This window comes from Ptychodera flava, chromosome 2 (genome assembly GCF_041260155.1).
Source record: "Ptychodera flava strain L36383 chromosome 2, AS_Pfla_20210202, whole genome shotgun sequence".
NCBI lineage: Eukaryota > Metazoa > Hemichordata > Enteropneusta > Ptychoderidae > Ptychodera > Ptychodera flava.
Window position 1 is genome coordinate 20,325,926 of NC_091929.1, and position 18,417 is coordinate 20,344,342.

Below are 18,417 nucleotides of genomic sequence, written 5' to 3' on the forward strand. Positions count from 1 at the left end.
TAGGTGGCAGGTAATTTCTCTGTGTGTAGTTTCTTTATTTCTTCATTTTGCTATTTGGAAAAAATCGTAATTTCGCCATTCCATCATTTTGCCATTTCGCAGATTAACATTTGCCCCGAATACGTCTACTTCGAGATCTGATATGAACCTCAAATATCTGTTGTCAACACAAGAAACGAAGTCTACTTTAAATATCACTGCGAACGACGGTGAAAGCTAAAAATAAAATGTGAATTACGGACTAGCGTAAGCAAAACAAAATCCATATTCAGTGATGTTCTATGCAGTATATATATGCGGTATTTCAATTCATTTTAGCTTGAAGCCGAAACCGTAAAAACAGTTACATTGTAGATCAAGTGCATCTCTCAGTCCAGACAGAGCGGCAGCTCCATGCTGGTTTACTGTAATTAATCAATAAGTCGGTGACTTTGAAATGTGTCGTGATACCCAAGCTAATCGTTTGTTTTGTACGTGAAATGTGGTCCGTACGCTGAGTTGCGGAACTTAGGTGAAACGCACTGTGAGTAGAAATTAACTATAGCAGCAGATCTGAAGTAATATTTTTCTTGACTGATCAATGAGCAATGGTAAACAGGGCCTATGATGGTACTAGTGAAGTGGTTGGCGATTCAAGGTATCTCGCAAGGGCGATACGTACACTTTGCAGTTGAGCGAATATAATCAAGCTGTGACGTGACCGGGTTATGATGGTATTGTCGATCACCTAGGTAGCGTGTCGACGTGTCAGGGCAAGCAACTTAATATTTAAGCCTTATCACTTCGCTCAAGGATATGCCTATTGTTATAGGATTGGGTCGAAGTTCTGGGTGGCTCACCCGGCGTGAACACCATGCCTCATACATATGTACCCGCCTCCTTAATATATTCTAAAGTATCAGATTATAATCATACACACACCCATTCCGAATCTTAACCTCCCATACCCCACATCCATTTCACAATTCTACTCCCTTCACCTACATACATGTACGCACACAAAATAGATGCAAATGTATTTCGCCTGAAGACTTATTTATTTCATATGTCATTGCAACAATAGGATACACAAAAAGAACATCTGAAACCACACCTCCCTATCTCATAACAAAACGTAGTTAACAGTATTTGTTTATCGGAGAAAAGTAGTTTCCTGCACCCACGTTATACAATGCAGATATACTAATTAATGATTACTGGGGAAGGCTTTAGAGAAGCCCACCAGGTCGTTCATATATTGATAAGCCTCTGCTTTATGGTCTAAATTATCCACTATACTCATTAAGCTATCTGCTATAGCTCCAACTTGAGTTACTTTTGCTAGTTGCATATAATATTTGGCTGTCTCTTCTGCTCGCCAACCCACATGGCTCATTAACGCATGAAGGTCATTACCCTCCATGGCCAGGGACATAGCGCAAGCACTTATGCAGCCATGAGGAGTTTTACCTGCATCTATCCCTACTTCTTGTAAGTAGGTTTTTAGTCGGGAATACGCTAATTGAGATGAGAAAGGTTTTTGATCCGTAGAGCCATGTGAATTGATTGGCCGGAAGAGATAACCCGTTGACAGATCAACTTCAACACTCTGCGCCAGCTTAAAATAAGCTTCGACGGTGTTAACTGGACATACGAAGGGATCGGCGCATCACTTAATTGCAAATACATTTAAAAAACCAGTATCCCGCCCACTGGAAACCAAAATATGTGCGATCCTCCTCTCTGATAAACACATGATCGTACCCACTTTTATCATCGGATTTAAAATGATAACCATACTGATTCAGATAACGTGAAACTTCTATTAATTTATCTAGTTTAAAGGGTTTATCTACAATCCACAGATTAAGGTACCTCATGTCGATACACATGCGGGGCTAATTTTTAGGCTCTATTGTGATAGGCATCACAATATGCGGTGGAGGATCAGTCCCGACCAATCTACAGCTGATATCGCCCCGGTTTGAATTCTGTCATTAATCGTACTTGATATAAAATCTATGAATTGTTGACAAGCTGGGGCATTTGCAAAAAAAAGTTTGCAGGAGGGGTAGGGGCGTCGTAGAAAACTCCCTTAAATGTTCCCTTAAAAGGCTGAAAATATCGAGTCACGTTAGCCCCTTCGCTAATCCAGTTCATAATTTGAGCGCGATTGCTAGTGTCATGAGCCATCTGCCGCCATATGTCTGGTGTCTGTGTACTTCCCCAGCTATGAAGTCGTGAGGGTTTCGGAACTTGAGGAGGCTGGGAGATGCCTTGCACAAACCGGCTGCCACTTCATGTGGGTCCGGGGACTGAGCACTTTGGTCCTGTTGAGGGACTCCCTCAAGCGTTACCCATGCGTAAGTAGTACGCTTAACTGGCCAAAGTTCAGAAGAGAATTTTTCCCAGGACTGTGGTACCCCCTGCAACATTATTAAAAGGTACGTATGAGGAAAATGAGAACGACCCGAAACCTACATTTTTTTTTTTTTGTATATTTACTTTGTTAAAGGGGGTAGTATAAATAAAACCGCTACTAAAAGAAAATCGTGTTTTTCGGCTCGAGGGAATCCCTAGACAGGACCTCGCAAACGCAAGGTTGCATAAATGCAAAGGGCCACATGGGCCTTCCCTGTGTTCGGGATATAACGGCAATGTAAAGGTGGCAAAATATACAAGGAGAAATCGGGAACAAGGACGAGGGGGAATAAACCACAATTTACAGTAATCCTCTCGAACGAAATCTTCAATGTCAAGTTTCAAATGAATCACATATCAGTGCGTGAACCATGATAAGATCGTGCCACACAAATCACAAAAATACGCGCAACCTAAGACTTCTTTTTACTAGTAGTTGGGCAAGCTCTGGCCATATGGCCAACCTCTCCACATGCATAGCAGGTGATGTTATTAACATTCCTTCTCTGTCAGTTGTATGGCTCATATCGTTGACTCTGGGGTGACGCGGCGAGTGTCGCAAGAACTTGGTAACTTTCGCCGCGATCTCTTCCTCCTCCTTGTTTCCTAAGAGTAACACCAACAGACTCCCTGCTTCCTTTCCAAATTCGTTGGATTCGAACTGCGCCAGGACAGCTCTAAATCTGGATAACTTGGGATGGGCAGCTACAGTAGCCCTATCCACCAGTGCCCGCAAAGCACTAAGTAGCTGTTGACGGGTTGTCAGTGAGGGTGTGTGAGCCATTTCCATAATTTTTTGCCAAAGCATCATCTACAGACGCAGTCTCTGCTATATCTTGCAGTCGTTTCACCTGCAGTTTCAGTGCTTCTAACTCGCCCGCCTGAAACAAAGCACAGTTCAGAGAAATGAACTACGAGCCTAGCCATTCGACATCTTTTTTTTGCGTGAATTGATAACTGAGCTATAAGCAAACCAAACTACCATCATAAAACAAAGTACCAAAAGCACGTGCACATATATATATATTTTTAAGTTTGTCTTATTTAATAGATTTTTTTCTTTTTCTTTTTTTGCTTGATTGAAGAAAACCAAAAATATTTTCGCTTTGTTTTGTGTTTTGTTTGTTTGTTTGTTTTTAGTTTTTTGTTTTTTGTTTTGGTCACAGGAGCTCACCTGGTTGGTATCCTTTATTGGGACTGGTTGTGGCTCTCCTCTAGCTGTCGCATTAATCCCAGTACCAGTAACAGGCTGCGGATTTCAACGGGTGCTGCAGCAGCAGGAGGCGGCTGTGGGGCCGTAGACGCCCGGCCTGGCCGGTGCTGTTCAACGAATGCCATAGCGGCTGGTGCAGCTGGTTGCGACGAAGCCATGATGTGTGCAACGTAGGAATGTTGCAAATGAGCGAGAAAGTCCGGCTGCATTGTAACCTATTTATACCCTACAAATTTACATATTGCGGATCCATATCACTCAGTGATGCGGCTTTGAATACGGTTGGTATTCTCTTTGAAACTGAACTTCTGGTCTACTATGGACCCTAGATATGAAAATGATGATACTATTTCAACCTGTGGTTGTCAATGGTAACAGATTCTGCGTTTTCTAGCTTTCTGCCATTATTAAGAACCAACTCTTTCGGGTTTTTTTTATAAGTAAGAAAGCTGTCTTTGAACCATGAACACAGGCGATTAATTTCAGGAAAGTAGCGTGACAAGGATACTTCGCCGTTTAATCTGGCAACTAGTGCCATGTCATCAGCAAACTTAAGCAAAGTCAACAATTATCCGATAATATGATTTCGTTCGTGTAAATTGAAAAGACTGGAGGCAGCGAGTACTAGAAATATAAAATGCTAATTTATTCAACTAGACACTACAGTACAGTGTAGAGGCTGATGACTATAACTGGAGACCAGCTGGAGCATTAGACCAGTACACATGCATGTGGTGACCAGAGAGATATACGTGGCCTCATGAATAGTAATGACAGCTCATGAATAATAAGGACATAGCACTATGTCACATTGCCTAACACGTTCAGTTCGCATATACTGAATTTGTTTTTCCTTCATGCGTCACAGTTTGTTTCCTTGTAAGGTCTCTTGCTACCTTTATTCTAGGATAATGTAGAGCAGATTTAGTTTAAAGGGAGGGTGTCGTCGGAACTGCGCGTGTGCAACTTTCTTGTTTACAAACAATGTATTTCATGCATGATATCTAGATACATCACGTCAACATAGCTGCAACATTTAAATTTTACGACTTTCATTGTTATAAACCATGTTTTAACTTTCATTAATCGCCAACTTACACTAGATACAGTGTTTACGTCGGTCGTAGGGGTCCCTGACAAACTTTGAGCAGAGTTCCGACGACACTCTCCCTTTAAAACTCTACACCTAATCTTTTTTATTCTTGTTCGTTTGAGATCTTTTATGCCAGTCAGTTTGTTGCAGTTTATTTTCATTCAGTTCTTTTTGCTAACTTAGTCCTTTTCAGATGTCGATTCGCGTAGAGTGCGCAGCCATTCCGAGATCTCAATTTTGTGTTCTCCTGTGCTTCTGGCGGATATTCTTTCAAGGGAAGAACATAATTAAAAGCTAAAGGGACAATAGCTGTACCATTTTCTTATTTTTGTAACATACAAACGGTGCAGCTTTTGCTAATTATTCGAGGCATGTCTAAATACAAAGTATTTAGCCAAGCTAAAACCTCTCGGCATTTATATTGTTTACAGTAGTACGGACTAAAATTCAAAAATGTTGACTTTGCAAACACACGGGCCGGCTGAGTGGACAAGCTGAACACTGTGCATTTGCGACACAACTTTGAATGTCCAACAACAAACTGGATTTCACTAACCGAACAAAAGCCCTCAATCAGAAATCAGTGGGGCACCTGAATTTAATTGAGAGCACAGTAACAACATTTTAGACATCGAACTCTGAACTTCTCGATTGAGTATTTTAACACAAGTCGTGTAACGAAAAGTATGGTGTACACGGAATTTCCTGTGACAGAAATAGGGTGTCAACTGGCCCGTGATCTTATGTAAATCTTTGTTTCATGGCATTATAACTCGCCATGCTACAATCTAGAAGTCAACGCAGTGTAAATTTGATTAGCGAATATAGATTAACAAGACCCCAAACAAATCGCGGAACTCAATTTTACACTTAGAGCGACGTCCTCCCAAAACAAAAACAGGAAATCTACAAAACTATTCACAAGTATTCCGAAGTTATGCAAATCTAATCCAGTAAGTTCACGATCGGACTCGAACTCCCAACGTACTGCACCTACACCGAGCGTCACGGTCACAAAAGTCCATCAGATCACAGCGTTGGAGGGACTTGTCAGATCAATATGGGCGCTATGTGAAAACAACCAAATCCAAACCACTTCTCATCACCTAATTCATCTCGAATAAACTTATTTCATTGTTACGTAAATGACAAGGATTTCATGCATTCAAAATTTTATGGCGACTTGTTTTTGTACGACCAGAATCGTAACCATCAAATAAGACTAGCTTCAGTGACAGACCTAATTCTTCATCTCAAGTAAGTTAATGCATGGGTGTTTGTACCCATCAAGCCCAAAAGTAAGAAAATGATCAATTATCTTTAAAAACCACCAGATTTGATTGATATTTGGCCTAATTATTGGAATTATTAAATTCTTTCAAAAAATGTCTGCCTAAATCTTGACGAGTTGAGTCACGTGACTAAATCTGATATTTTCCCGCCAAAATTTACGTCTTTATTAATTTTAATATTCCAACCGTAAACCGTTAAGTTTTCTTGATTTCTTTGCACGTTTGGAAACAACATCTATCATATTCTTTCAAAAATACATGGCACTCATGAAACTCTATACTTCTTTCTGATATTCAAAATATTCATGTAAAACGTCAAAAATATTATATTTTTTGTTTTTGTGAAGAAATAATATTCAAAATTCAATAATTTTGCATCTGCCACTAGTTCTAACACAAGTTCCCATCCCATTTTACATTAATTGGTCATAATATTTTAAATATTTTGATGTTTAGCGGTTGGAATATTCAGTTATTTGCAATATACAATTTTGGCGGGAAAATAACAGATTATGGTCACGTGACCTGACTTAGGTAATATATTATGATAAATTTCAACTTAATCAAATGCGAAACATATTTTTGGCAATTTTCACAATTTTCTGACCAGGTCTGATTAAAAAGTATGTTCAAACTGATTTTACATGTACGTAAGCCTATGCCCATGCATTAACATACCTGAGTGTAGGATAAAGCACTAGCTGGCGAAAAGAGGGCTCACTAAATGAGAAAAATTGAGCAACTGGAGATCAAGTGACCGGGCACCAGCACACACAATTCAGAAAAAAACACTCTTCACAAACAGTAGAACGATCTGGGTCTTTTATAAGGACTTGTAAAAAAATATTACAAATACATTTTATCATGCTTACATTAACCTCAGAAAAAAGTATAAATTCAAAAAGAAAATGTCAATATCTTGCGGTGTATGTACACTAAACAACTTGCAGAATGACCAGAATAGTTTCTCCACGCTGTTTAATTTAATGATGAGATGTATTCAAAGAAAGCCCACATGATAGTTTTCACGTTTTTAAAGTCTTTAATTTTTCTAATATAAGGTGTCAACCTGGGGCAGGAGTAGCAGCACCGGGCACCCCAACCCTTTGGTCGTATACTGTTGTCCGCAGTGGAAGAAAACTTATTAAAGGTACATGCAAACATGTAACACGGCTGAATACCGAATATGGGCGCAATAGCCGTTCCAATGTCGGTCACTGGCCAAGTATCAAAGTTCTTGAAAAAGTAAATGGCAAGTAGTAATTACAGTGTGTCCAGGCACGTTTGGAAACTGATTATCATATGTTACTTGTTGAGTTTTAAAGCAATCACGGTGTTTTCTTAGAAGCACTTTCTGTGGACAATGGATGGACCGGATTCATCGTATTCCTGTTTGCTGATCCACATCTGTTGGAAGGTGGACAGTGAAGCTAAGATGGAACCACCGATCCAGACGGAGTATTTACGTTCTGGTGGGGCAACGATCTTGATCTTCATGGTTTGGGGAGCCAGGGCAGTGATTTCCTTCTGCATACGGTCAGCGATACCTGGGTACATGCTGGTACCACCAGAAAGAACTGTGTTGGCGTACAGATCCTTACGGATATCAATGTCGCACTTCATGATACTGTTGTATGTGGTCTCATGGATGCCGGACGACTCCATACCTGTATCAAAAAAAGTAAAATCGTTACTTTTGTCGTTGCAGCTCGAAACTGTACTCGAAGTTCATACACTTCGACACCTTGTGACAAAACCGTACTCGAGTCAAACGGGAGGTAGCCAGTGTTGTGTGGTAAACTGTCACCAAAGACATCTGTTTTGCAGTAACAGAAAGGCAGCTATCACCTGGCTAAGTCTCACATGACTCTAATTCCTAAAGACAGAATACAAAGAGAGATACTTACCCAAGAAAGCAGGTTGGAAGAGTGCTTCTGGACAACGGAAACGTTCATTTCCAATGGTGATCACCTGACCATCAGGCAGTTCATAGCTCTTTTCTAGTGATGAACTTTCAGCCGCTGTGGCCATTTCCTGTTCAAAGTCTAGAGCTACATAGCACAATTTTTCTTTGATGTCACGAACGATTTCTCTCTCGGCTGCAAGGAAAGAATATAAAAAAAAGTTGTGAGAACATCTCATATAGACATCAAAGACTTTTTTTTATAGTCTGAGCCTTTTGAATATGACAAAACTTCTGCTGGGTGTTTCTGTAATCAGAGTTGTACTTGTCAATGAATAAAATTTATGTAATGTCATTGCAGTTTCGGAGAATTAATGTAACTTTACATACCTGTGGTTGTGAATGAATAACCACGTTCTGTCAGGATCTTCATGAGGTAGTCGGTGAGATCACGACCAGCCAAATCCAGACGGAGGATGGCATGGGGCAAGGCATAACCTTCATAGATTGGTACTGTGTGTGTTACACCATCACCAGTGTCCATGACAATGCCAGTCGTACGACCAGAGGCATACAGGGACAGTACAGCTTGGATAGCTACATACATGGCTGGTGTGTTGAAGGTTTCAAACATAATCTGCGAGAAAAAAATAGTCAAAAATTGTTCTGTAGTCCCTGGTAAATTTCGAGGTCTATGAAGGATTTTGAGAAAATTTGATAAAAAACATTCACCAAGAACAATGGTAGAAACCCCATTGCATGACGGGAAATATTATTCCATTCTTACGGTAAATATCACACGTTTAATTTGATATTTTATCTTGCAATTATTAATTTGTACATCAATTGAACTTTTCGCTCTTCGTGTCAAGAAGAAATTTTAAAATACTTATGAAATTCGTTACATTGGATTTTACATTGATTAGTACACTTATACTTGTATTTCCAAAAACCGTTTCTTGCCAAATTTGCCCCACTAACATGTCATCACATTATGAAATTCAAACAAGCTTGAGGATATATTTCACAGATTAATGCATTCATATTCTAACAAGTTAGTCACCTGTGTCATCTTTTCTCTGTTGGCCTTAGGGTTCAGGGGAGCTTCCGTGAGCAGAACTGGATGTTCCTCTGGAGCTACACGCAATTCATTGTAGAACGTGTGATGCCAGATCTTTTCCATATCATCCCAGTTGGTTACAATACCGTGTTCAATTGGGTATTTCAGAGTAAGGATACCTCTCTTGCTCTGTGCCTCATCACCTACGTAGCTGTCTTTCTGACCCATACCAACCATGACACCCTGGTGAAAAAAGATTACTCCGTTAAAGGGACATAAGCTGTAACTTGTGGCAAGTTTTTCAGTATTCTGCTTCCGTACATCAACTACCCTGTCTGACCCTAATCCGTTTGTCATGCTGAAATTTCGAGTATTTTTTGTCAACAGAGCTTGTATGTGTGTAGTGATCATTGTTTATTGTTTACAAATGAATTCTAGTCCGGACTTGAATACAATTTTCAACAATAACAATGGAGATTATACTCATATAGGTTGTGTTGATATGCTAAATACTTGGCATTAAATTACAGTTTAGGGATTCAATGCAGAAAGTGTAAGGAAACCACAAAACAAAAGTTCTAAAAAATAGCCAAAAGATACAGCTTATGGAGCTTTAAGAATACGCATGACTGTTCAACTTATCAAAAGTTTTAGACTCGTATGATAAGACCACCAAGACACGTACATAGACGCACCAACAAATGTACATCCTCTTTTAACCATAAGAAATAGTTTCTGAAATTCAAAATACTCACAAAATTTAACAAAATTGGAATGTTGAGTGTCAATCCGTTTGGACCGTGACAGTTTCCATGGCGAAACATTGGCGTATAGTAAAGCTGAAATCTGCTCGCTCTAATCGAAGTAAATGTAGGGTGTCCAAACAATTTTTGAAAAAATAATGTTTTACCAAAATAATGATTGTATTTGATGAAGGTCCTGGTGTGAAGTCAATTTCTGCCTAAAAATCTGGACTACGTAACATAACCACAATTTGACAGTAATTAGAAATGCTACTTTTCAGAATTCTTTCCGAAGAATTTGCAAATGAGAAATAGAGTGTCATCGGTAGTAGGCTCACTGTCTACAAGGCATTAAACAATTCATGTCCATCGTATATCACTGAACTCCTTTCTTTAAAAAAATGTATCACGAATTTTGCGATCCAACCGCAATGCTACATTAAATATTCCGCGTTTTGCAACCTCTGCTTACGGTGAACGGGCTTTCTCTGTGGCAGGTCCAAAATTATGGAACTCTATTCCTTTTAAAATCAGATCCGCTGTATCAATTAGATCTTTTAAAACTCAGCTTAAAACTTTTCTTTTTACCGATTCTTAATGGGTTTTTTGTTTGTTTTCTTTCAATTTCTTTATACTGAACTGATTTTGTTAAAGTTTTTATGTACGTGTATTTTACCTGGTTTTGTAAAGCGCATAGAGATTTTATATACAATGCGCTGATAAGAACTATTTTATTATTATTATTATCGGTCGTAAACTTTTGACTAAAAAGGATTCAGAGGACGAAATTATACTTCACTCTTAAGAAATTTGAGAAAAGAACTGCAAAAAAAAATAAGTCTGTGGTCAAATAAACACTTTTACCGGTAGATAAACATTGAGCCCACTACGGTGACGCAAGATTGTCCTCATGCTAACCCTTTGTATGTGTTTAACGTATCATGGATACACACCATTGTTTCATTCATTAATGGCAGGTGTTCACCTGTAACTGCGTGATGATCAAGAGACTGCACAGTAAGTGAGGTTACCCACATTTCTCCATGATCCGTACACATGGAGATCACTCACTGAACTGAAGCAAGTTTCTTCTGTACACAGAACAGCTCGGTCAATATTTCAAAATTCTGGGACCATAGTTTTGATAATCATAATTCTCTAATTTCTCACTGTGAATAATGAGAAGATCAACGCCTTTTCCGCAGAGGAGATAGCAATTTTGTGTTATTGTTAACATAGATTTTTGACAGCCATATGCAATATTTTCAAGGAAACTAAGGGAATAACAGGAATAAGTTGCATCTGTGTTGGCAAAAGAAAGAGTGTTGATTTTTTTGAATGTTTGTGACAAAGGAAATCTGCATGTCTGACAGGTGGTATGATGAGACCATCTTAGTTGCTGATAACTGTACCTTGACAAGTGTACCATTTTTAGCACCTTCAAACATCGAATTCTTATTCAATTTACTCCTGAATTTTAAATATGATCAATAATTTTGGAACATAGTTTTAACCAATAATCCTTAAACTAAATTCTAGGTTTCAAATTATTAAGAAACTGATAAAATTGAAGAAGCCTTTAGCAAATAATGTCTGAGCACACAAATCAAGGGGAATTGTGGGTAGTCTCACTTACTGTGGAGAGGTACTGACGCAACCCTTACTTCCTGTAACCTAAATTCCTTGGCGCTAATTTGCGCTGGATAGGTAAACTCTTTCCCCATCGAGAACCGATAGAATTCAGTGTAAACAAAACTTTGCCAGCAAGGCCATCTTTTCCCCTCTCGGAATAACGCTTGCAAACTCATAATTCAAAAGAGTCAATTTCACCAGCTGTTCAACGAAAGAAAAATGGCTTTTTACGGAAAATTTTGTCACCAACATTTACTTTACTGTTAGGACAATAATCACTGTGAAATCGAACAATTTCCGTCGACGCGATCTCTCACAGCCGAAAAACGCGAGAATGATGGCGATGGCCAAGATGGCGTCCGTCGTCGGAGTGTTGATCAAGTGACTTCGTAAACTTTGGAGTTCTTTTGTCGTTACCTTGTTCATAGACATAAATTAGCATGGCCGTTGCATAGTTTGAAGTAATTTCTACAAGTCGTGATTAGTTCTAAGTAACTTCATGCTTTGGATTTCGAATATGTTCATTCAAGATTTTTCGTGTTGCCCCATTGTTAAGGAATAGGAAGACCTCTCGATTGTACACCCTAGTAAATGCTAACCCCCGTCTCCACCTGAACGCAATGACTTTTATTTATCCTGCGATTTTATTATTCACGGCCCCTGGTTATAGAATCCAATACGTTGAAGGTTCACGTTGTTTTGTTGTCAATGGATTAATCTCAGGCATATAGATTGTTTACTTAGTGAGTGAAAATAACTTATAGAGCAGTACGTCAATGCTTGGTCCATTTAAACCGTGCTTTGCCGCGCCCCTTTTGTTAGCACGTGGACATTTTCGGTCTTTGAAGTGGTATGATTACTCAAAAGGATACGAATTAAAGTAAGTCTCGGGCTCATACGAGAACAACTTAGATAGAGGTAAATATTAAATTTAATAAGTTTAAAAGCAAGTATTTTATATATAGTTTAACGATTTTTGAGGTATGTCAACTGAAAGGTGACAATATCCACCTACAGAGTGGTGTGTTTGATCATAGACTGTAGAAGCGGGACTCTACTGTCTATGGTTTGGTCCACAGGACAGGTGCATCCTGCGGGTTGTTCATTTGCATTACAACAGCGTTCAAGGTCGAAAGGCTCCAATTTTCAAGGTGTGGTCGCGCTGTCGTGTCGGCAGAAAACGGGGTCCTTAAATCTTCGTCGAAGTCTCGACTTAAGACTAAGTCTCTTGCCGTTATAAGATGATTGTAGACTTTTGACCATTATGCAAGAACTCTTCAGTTGTTCAAGGATTTGTCTCAGTTGCCCAACGGACCCCACACCTCTACCATTCAAAACTGAGTACGACTTCACCAGCACACACAATAACCATCTACTCGTTTGTGGCGCACCATCGTTCTATTTGAGGATTTGGTACGCCGAGGACACAACAACTCTCTCCCCTCTCGTCTTTTGGCGATGTAACTTGTGTATTGACCAGATAATTGAATGTAAGCGTTGATCGGACCATGGATGCACAATGCACCCCCGTGATTGGACGATGAGACCTGGCTATGTGAGCTCAACAGGTGAAAGGATTTGGTGCATTAATTAAAGAAACGCGCTGTTGCTATGGTCAATGACAGCATTCCATTGGCCAACATGACAACGACGAAGAAAATCCTCACCTGGTGACGTGGACGCCCTACGATTGAAGGAAAAACAGCACGGGGTGCGTCGTCTCCGGCGAAACCGGCTTTGCACATACCGGAGCCATTGTCCACAACCAAGGCAGCAACGTCTTCGTCACACATGTTGAGTAGCTTAGCTGCGTTTGAAAGTGTGCAATGAAAAGTGGATGGAGTTAGTTCAAGCAAAGGTACCACAAATCTGTGTGCATGATTTATTTTGCATGGAAAAGTCCGAGAAAACAGCTGTAGAATATCTGTAAAACACCTAAACCCAAGATATACTGCCTTTTTTGTCCCTAGTGGTATTGCAATGATTTTTTGCGGATGAAGTTTTAGGTCTTCAATGTTTCCGCCTTCCCTTCAATTGCTTAAAAGAGTTTATTACGTGGTCAATTTAATACGGCTATTTAATAAGCCACACTTCGAAATTGTGCCACAAAAAAGTTTATGGTGAGCTATATCTCACTATTTTTGCAAAATTGTGAATGACAGCCGTGGACAGTTTATGATGAATGTTTTGCACCATGCTGGTTAGGGAGTGGTACCTACTACGCTGATGTTCTCTACCAAATAAACATTTTAATCTGGGCGTATGATGATATGAGATGGCCGCCGGTAAGGTGGACTGTGAAGAACGAGACAGATATCGCTTGCACTCGTTCTCTTGACCTGGTGAGGGAAAAAATGCACTCGCTCTCTTACCCTGATGACTGTCCCTGTGCAAAGAAACGGGAGACTTACCTTCACTGTGAGATGAAGTATTTCAGTATGATGCATTCAAGCCCAGCTGCCTGCTATCAATACCTAAGGAAAGCAAAATTTTTACCATATATGGACTTGAGACGACCCGGACCAGCACGGATCATTTGATACTTGTAATAGGGGTGGGCAGCTTGTTCGACGAAGAGCAAGGTCGCATTGTGAATTGACACAGGAATGAAGCTGAGCCCATTGTTTTCCTGCGTCGGCCAAGTAATTATAATGCCTGTTGTGTACGTATTCTCAATTGTCGCCCTTCTGTGTTGCAAAACGATTTTGGTACAATAACTTGAGTTGTTCTATCTTTTTGCCGACGTTTGAAGGGGTAGTGTAGCTAGGACTGTAAACAACAAATATAATGTAAATGCGTTCACCTTCAAGTTGTAAATAGTCATGCCCTGGGAAATACCGTGACGCAACGCAGCATTTGAAAAAAAGCCCCCCGGCGAGGGGGGGGGGACCAAACCCTCTCACTAGTTAATTGACCCTAACTCTACAATACCTGCAATAACGATAGCTTCTCGTATTCAACGAAAAGGGGGGGGGTTTAAGGTTGGAGAGGGGGTTGTTCTGAAATCATTACATTTTCCCTCAGTCGTAGTCATTTGACTTGTCACGCATGGGAAAAATAACCGCACAGAAATGCTGGTACGCGGTCGGATTAGCTGACAACGCCCAAGGTGGAAGTGTCACCCGATGTTAAGGGAGCAGTCAAAGGAATCCACGTAATGGTCACAGAACTCGACCCGTGATGTTTAGAACAACATCCAATTGTGTTTTTCCATTGCTGCTACTTTTTACCTCAGATTATTCCTCGATGTTTGCATCACAATGTGATGACAGTCAACAGGGAATTAGGACGATACATGCTTGAAGAACTTGGTCTTTTATCTGCTTCGCATACAGATTAACTCTTGTACAGAGCAAACAGATCCAGAAAAAATATTTAGGTTAACGTGAGAAAATAAGTAATGACACAGTTACAGGTATAAAAACTCCCAAAAAAGATGATTAAGGAGACATAGTAATATCGAAAATCTGATATAAAATGAAAATGACGAATGCATCGTAAACACATACCGGTACATATGCATACATCTGATACATACATCTGATACATACATCCATACATCCATACATACATACATACATACATACATACATACATACATACATACATACATACATACATACATACATACATACATACATACATAGAACGTTTACATATATAGTCGATCGAATCAATCAGTCGTAATCAATTTTGACCATCAAATACACCGGTGTCAAGATCACCGCTAGATGGAGAGCCAAACTTTAGGTTTCATTAAAGGTCATAGAGGGAGGGGAATACAGAACATTACAGTATATCCAGGTTTTCCCGATTTTACACAAATTACCTATTGATGATTATAAATGCGTTTTGAAGCTTGGTTACTGCAATGGGTTCACTCTGGACAATTTGTTTTGAACCTGAGTCGACGTCGGTGTTCTTTAAGTCAGCTTTAAGATGATCAGTGTTGGACCAGAGTCGGATTACTTTAGTCCTGGTCTAAGAGGAGATTCGGATCCTACATATAATACTTGAAATGGACTTAAATGTAGACGGCCTAAAATATAGACGCGCAACGCCGGTCCTGGTCCCAGTTTGGATAAGGCCTCATTATTGTTATGACACAATTCAAACACTGGTGGTTAGAAATCACAGTCACTGAAATCAAACGATGATCTAAGAACAAAAACAATATTTATTTTTCGTAGAGGATTATTTGGCACTGGCGAGGTTCCAGTCATTGTTTGTGTGTCTGAACCAGGCTGCAGTGCTGCACTTAATCCAATCTGGAAGATTGATCGCTAAGCCTTTTTCTTTCAAAAGGAACAGTATATAACGACCTTTAATAACTCTGATCTCAGAAATGTATACTTACCTTTCTATTATTACAATTTTCCTAGTCTTGATAAATTTATTCAATTAATGCAGAATGATGACCATTCCATCATTTGAAATCTTTGTAAATTTATATTTCATGCATTTAAAAGAAGAAACGACCGTTTAATGTAGTTGTAACTTTTCTGTAACTCCTGTACATTTGATCTCAATGTATATGCTTGTTACCATTATGGCACAAAGGGCCGGTGGCCTAGGTGTGAATAAAGATAATTATTATTATTATTAATAACTAGTGATACAGTCTGTCTTATTTGCTCGCTTATATCAAATAGTTTGAGGTAAATTTCTGGAAAACACTTCCCCGTTGAAGTTTACCGACCAAACTGAAACGAAGTCGGATGAGAACAGAGAAATGTATACGCGTCATGGCGATGTTCTAGATGGCCTTGTCCCGTGTCGAAAAACCATCAGAAAATATCCCGATTAATAGAATGATACTAAATATATATTCGTGGATTTAAGGATCGATATGCGTAATATTTGTAAGCGTTTGTTGTGTTCACAAAATTCAACTTCCTCTTTTGACGAGTCATCTGTTGACACTTTGACCTCTGTGAAAGAAAATTCAATTCGGATCGTTTTCTTTTGTTTGGCATTTTAACAATCAGCTTCTTCGTTTTACTGTAAACCGTTCAGAATAATAACAGTGTTTGTTCCAGTAATGATAGCAGGCTGAACATGTTTGGTTTTCAACTTTTTTTTTTATTTGGTCACAGGCATTGTTAACTGACATTTTAAGAATATCTAGCACAAAACATAGCACTTTGACCCCGGACTTTGACGTCCTGATAAACTTTCAAGTTATTCAGAGTCATTCAATTTACATGGACCATTACACTCTCTGCCTGGTTTGTTTTGCAATCTCACCGCCTATTAAATCAACCTCGAACTGTATTTCGACGCTATGCCATGTCGACCTTTCTTTCTCCGCCACTGTATCTTTAGTATTTTATTTGCTGCCTTGTTTCCCTTCAACTGCAGGCGTGTTGTTTTTCACTAAACTCTCGTAAAAACATGAAAAGGAACGGGGGCATCTGTTCCTGTAAATTGTGTTTGGGTGGCAGCTGTCTTTCCAGGGAAATAACACGGCTTTTCGCCACTTTAACAGATACTACGGATATTTCCTTACTCAATCTGTGACCCTCCAACAGTATATGTGACTAAGTATCTAAGGCTTGCTTCCATTACTAATTAGGATAAAGTCTGCGATCCACCTTCATGACCATAACCCCATCCTCCTCCCGACCCATCAGACACCCCAATAATAACTTCGTTGATACGGGCTCAGGGTTCTCATAGCACAATAGGGGTCCGAAGACAGTCTTGAGACTGTCGACCGATTTTTCACTCTTAATTTTTTTTCAAAACGTGATTTTAACTCGCTTGTTGAGGAAACTCGGATTGCATCTGTCTTTTTTATTTCCTTTGTTTGGTGGACTTCCTGGTTTGTTTAGTCTCTGTAGAGAACCATGTTAACTGATGTTCAAGAGGTACAAGCTGAGTGAACTCCTTGAGGCGTCTGCAAAGTCTTGACAGTACCTGGAATGCGATTGGATCACTATTCTGTTATGCTCGTGTTTTGTGCGAACTTGGAAGGACTCGGAGATACAATTGTAAATGAAAGAAATTGAAAAGAAGCATGCGTATAGAGGCAAAATGTTATGTAATGTACCACGCTTGCGTGGTTTTCAATTGCCCATCAAGCGACACTGAATACGACACTGAATTTGCTCTCGCAAATTGCTCAAGTGTAGAGAGGTCAAGTTTGTGGCAGCAAGCAACCTACTGTAGGATACTGCGTCAACAGATATGACCAATACATGAATATGCGCGGTTAATTACTTCTTTTGTATCGGCCGCAAAATGGGAACCTCGGGTGCGACTTTTAAGTTTCGGTCAAATGATTATGAATTCTGGCTGATTTTGTGGTTTTAGAAATCCCGTAAAACCCCGCATGGTTGTAGTTTTTCATTGTGGTGGAATGGCCGTTTTCAAGGCGGTGTTCCATCAGATAGTCCTCATTGTTAAAAATAGTATCTATCCCACATGTATGCTGCATGACTGCGATTAGTTTTACACTGTCATAACATTATTTAGGAGGTTTTCTAGATTGTAAGCAAAAATCTCGGTTCCCCTTTTTTCTTGCCAACTGAGGCTACACCATCGACGGAGTCACTTAAGGTAGTTTGCGCCTCGAAAGTGAAAGACTTAAACTTTTGCTCAAATTTCCCTAAAGTGAATCTTTCAACCATTCCCTTTCAAAATCAAGAATAAAAATCGGGTGTCAACGTGCAAATTTTGGTACTAGAGAAACAAATAACCCAAGATTTACCGATATTTAAAATTCAAAATGGCCGCCATCCCTGTGTTCACTCTATGAAGAAAAATAATATTTTCGAATTTCGAAAAACTACGCCGGTAAACCGTTATTTACACCAAGAGCTTTAAAATGAACCCCCACAAGTGGTATATCAGAAAAGAATTGTAAAAGTTTGAGAGTCCGAATATCTGTCCCCGAGGCGCGTTCTACCTTAAAAAGAAGCGACACCTAAAGCAACCTGCCTATACTTAACAATTAATTTAGTGACAGGTAAACTACTCACTGAGTGACCGAAACAAAATTAATCAAATATTCACAAGTCATGGAAATAATGTGCTTCATTTATTGAAAACATTCAAGGTCTTAGTGTTGAAACTTGGA

At 39.5% G+C, this 18,417-nt stretch overlaps 1 protein-coding gene across 2 annotated transcripts in view; it reads right to left on the bottom strand.

Moving 5' to 3' along the window:
• Positions 1-6,806: 6,806 nt before the first annotated feature.
• Positions 6,807-18,417, bottom strand: part of LOC139116605 (actin-1-like) — a 244,120-nt gene continuing 232,509 nt past the window's right edge. The window contains exons 1-6 of one of the 2 annotated variants that reach the window (XM_070679205.1): positions 13,748-13,898; positions 13,004-13,143; positions 8,965-9,204; positions 8,292-8,538; positions 7,906-8,097; positions 6,807-7,665 (exon numbers count right to left, since the gene is read on the bottom strand). In XM_070679205.1, coding sequence (XP_070535306.1) covers positions 7,340-7,665; positions 7,906-8,097; positions 8,292-8,538; positions 8,965-9,204; positions 13,004-13,129 — 1,131 coding nt within the window. In that variant the 5' untranslated portion in view covers positions 13,130-13,143; positions 13,748-13,898 and the 3' untranslated portion in view covers positions 6,807-7,339. Of the gene's footprint in view, positions 7,666-7,905; positions 8,098-8,291; positions 8,539-8,964; positions 9,205-13,003; positions 13,146-13,747; positions 13,899-18,417 lie in introns of those variants that run through there. The other variant, XM_070679209.1, reaches the window with a different exon arrangement.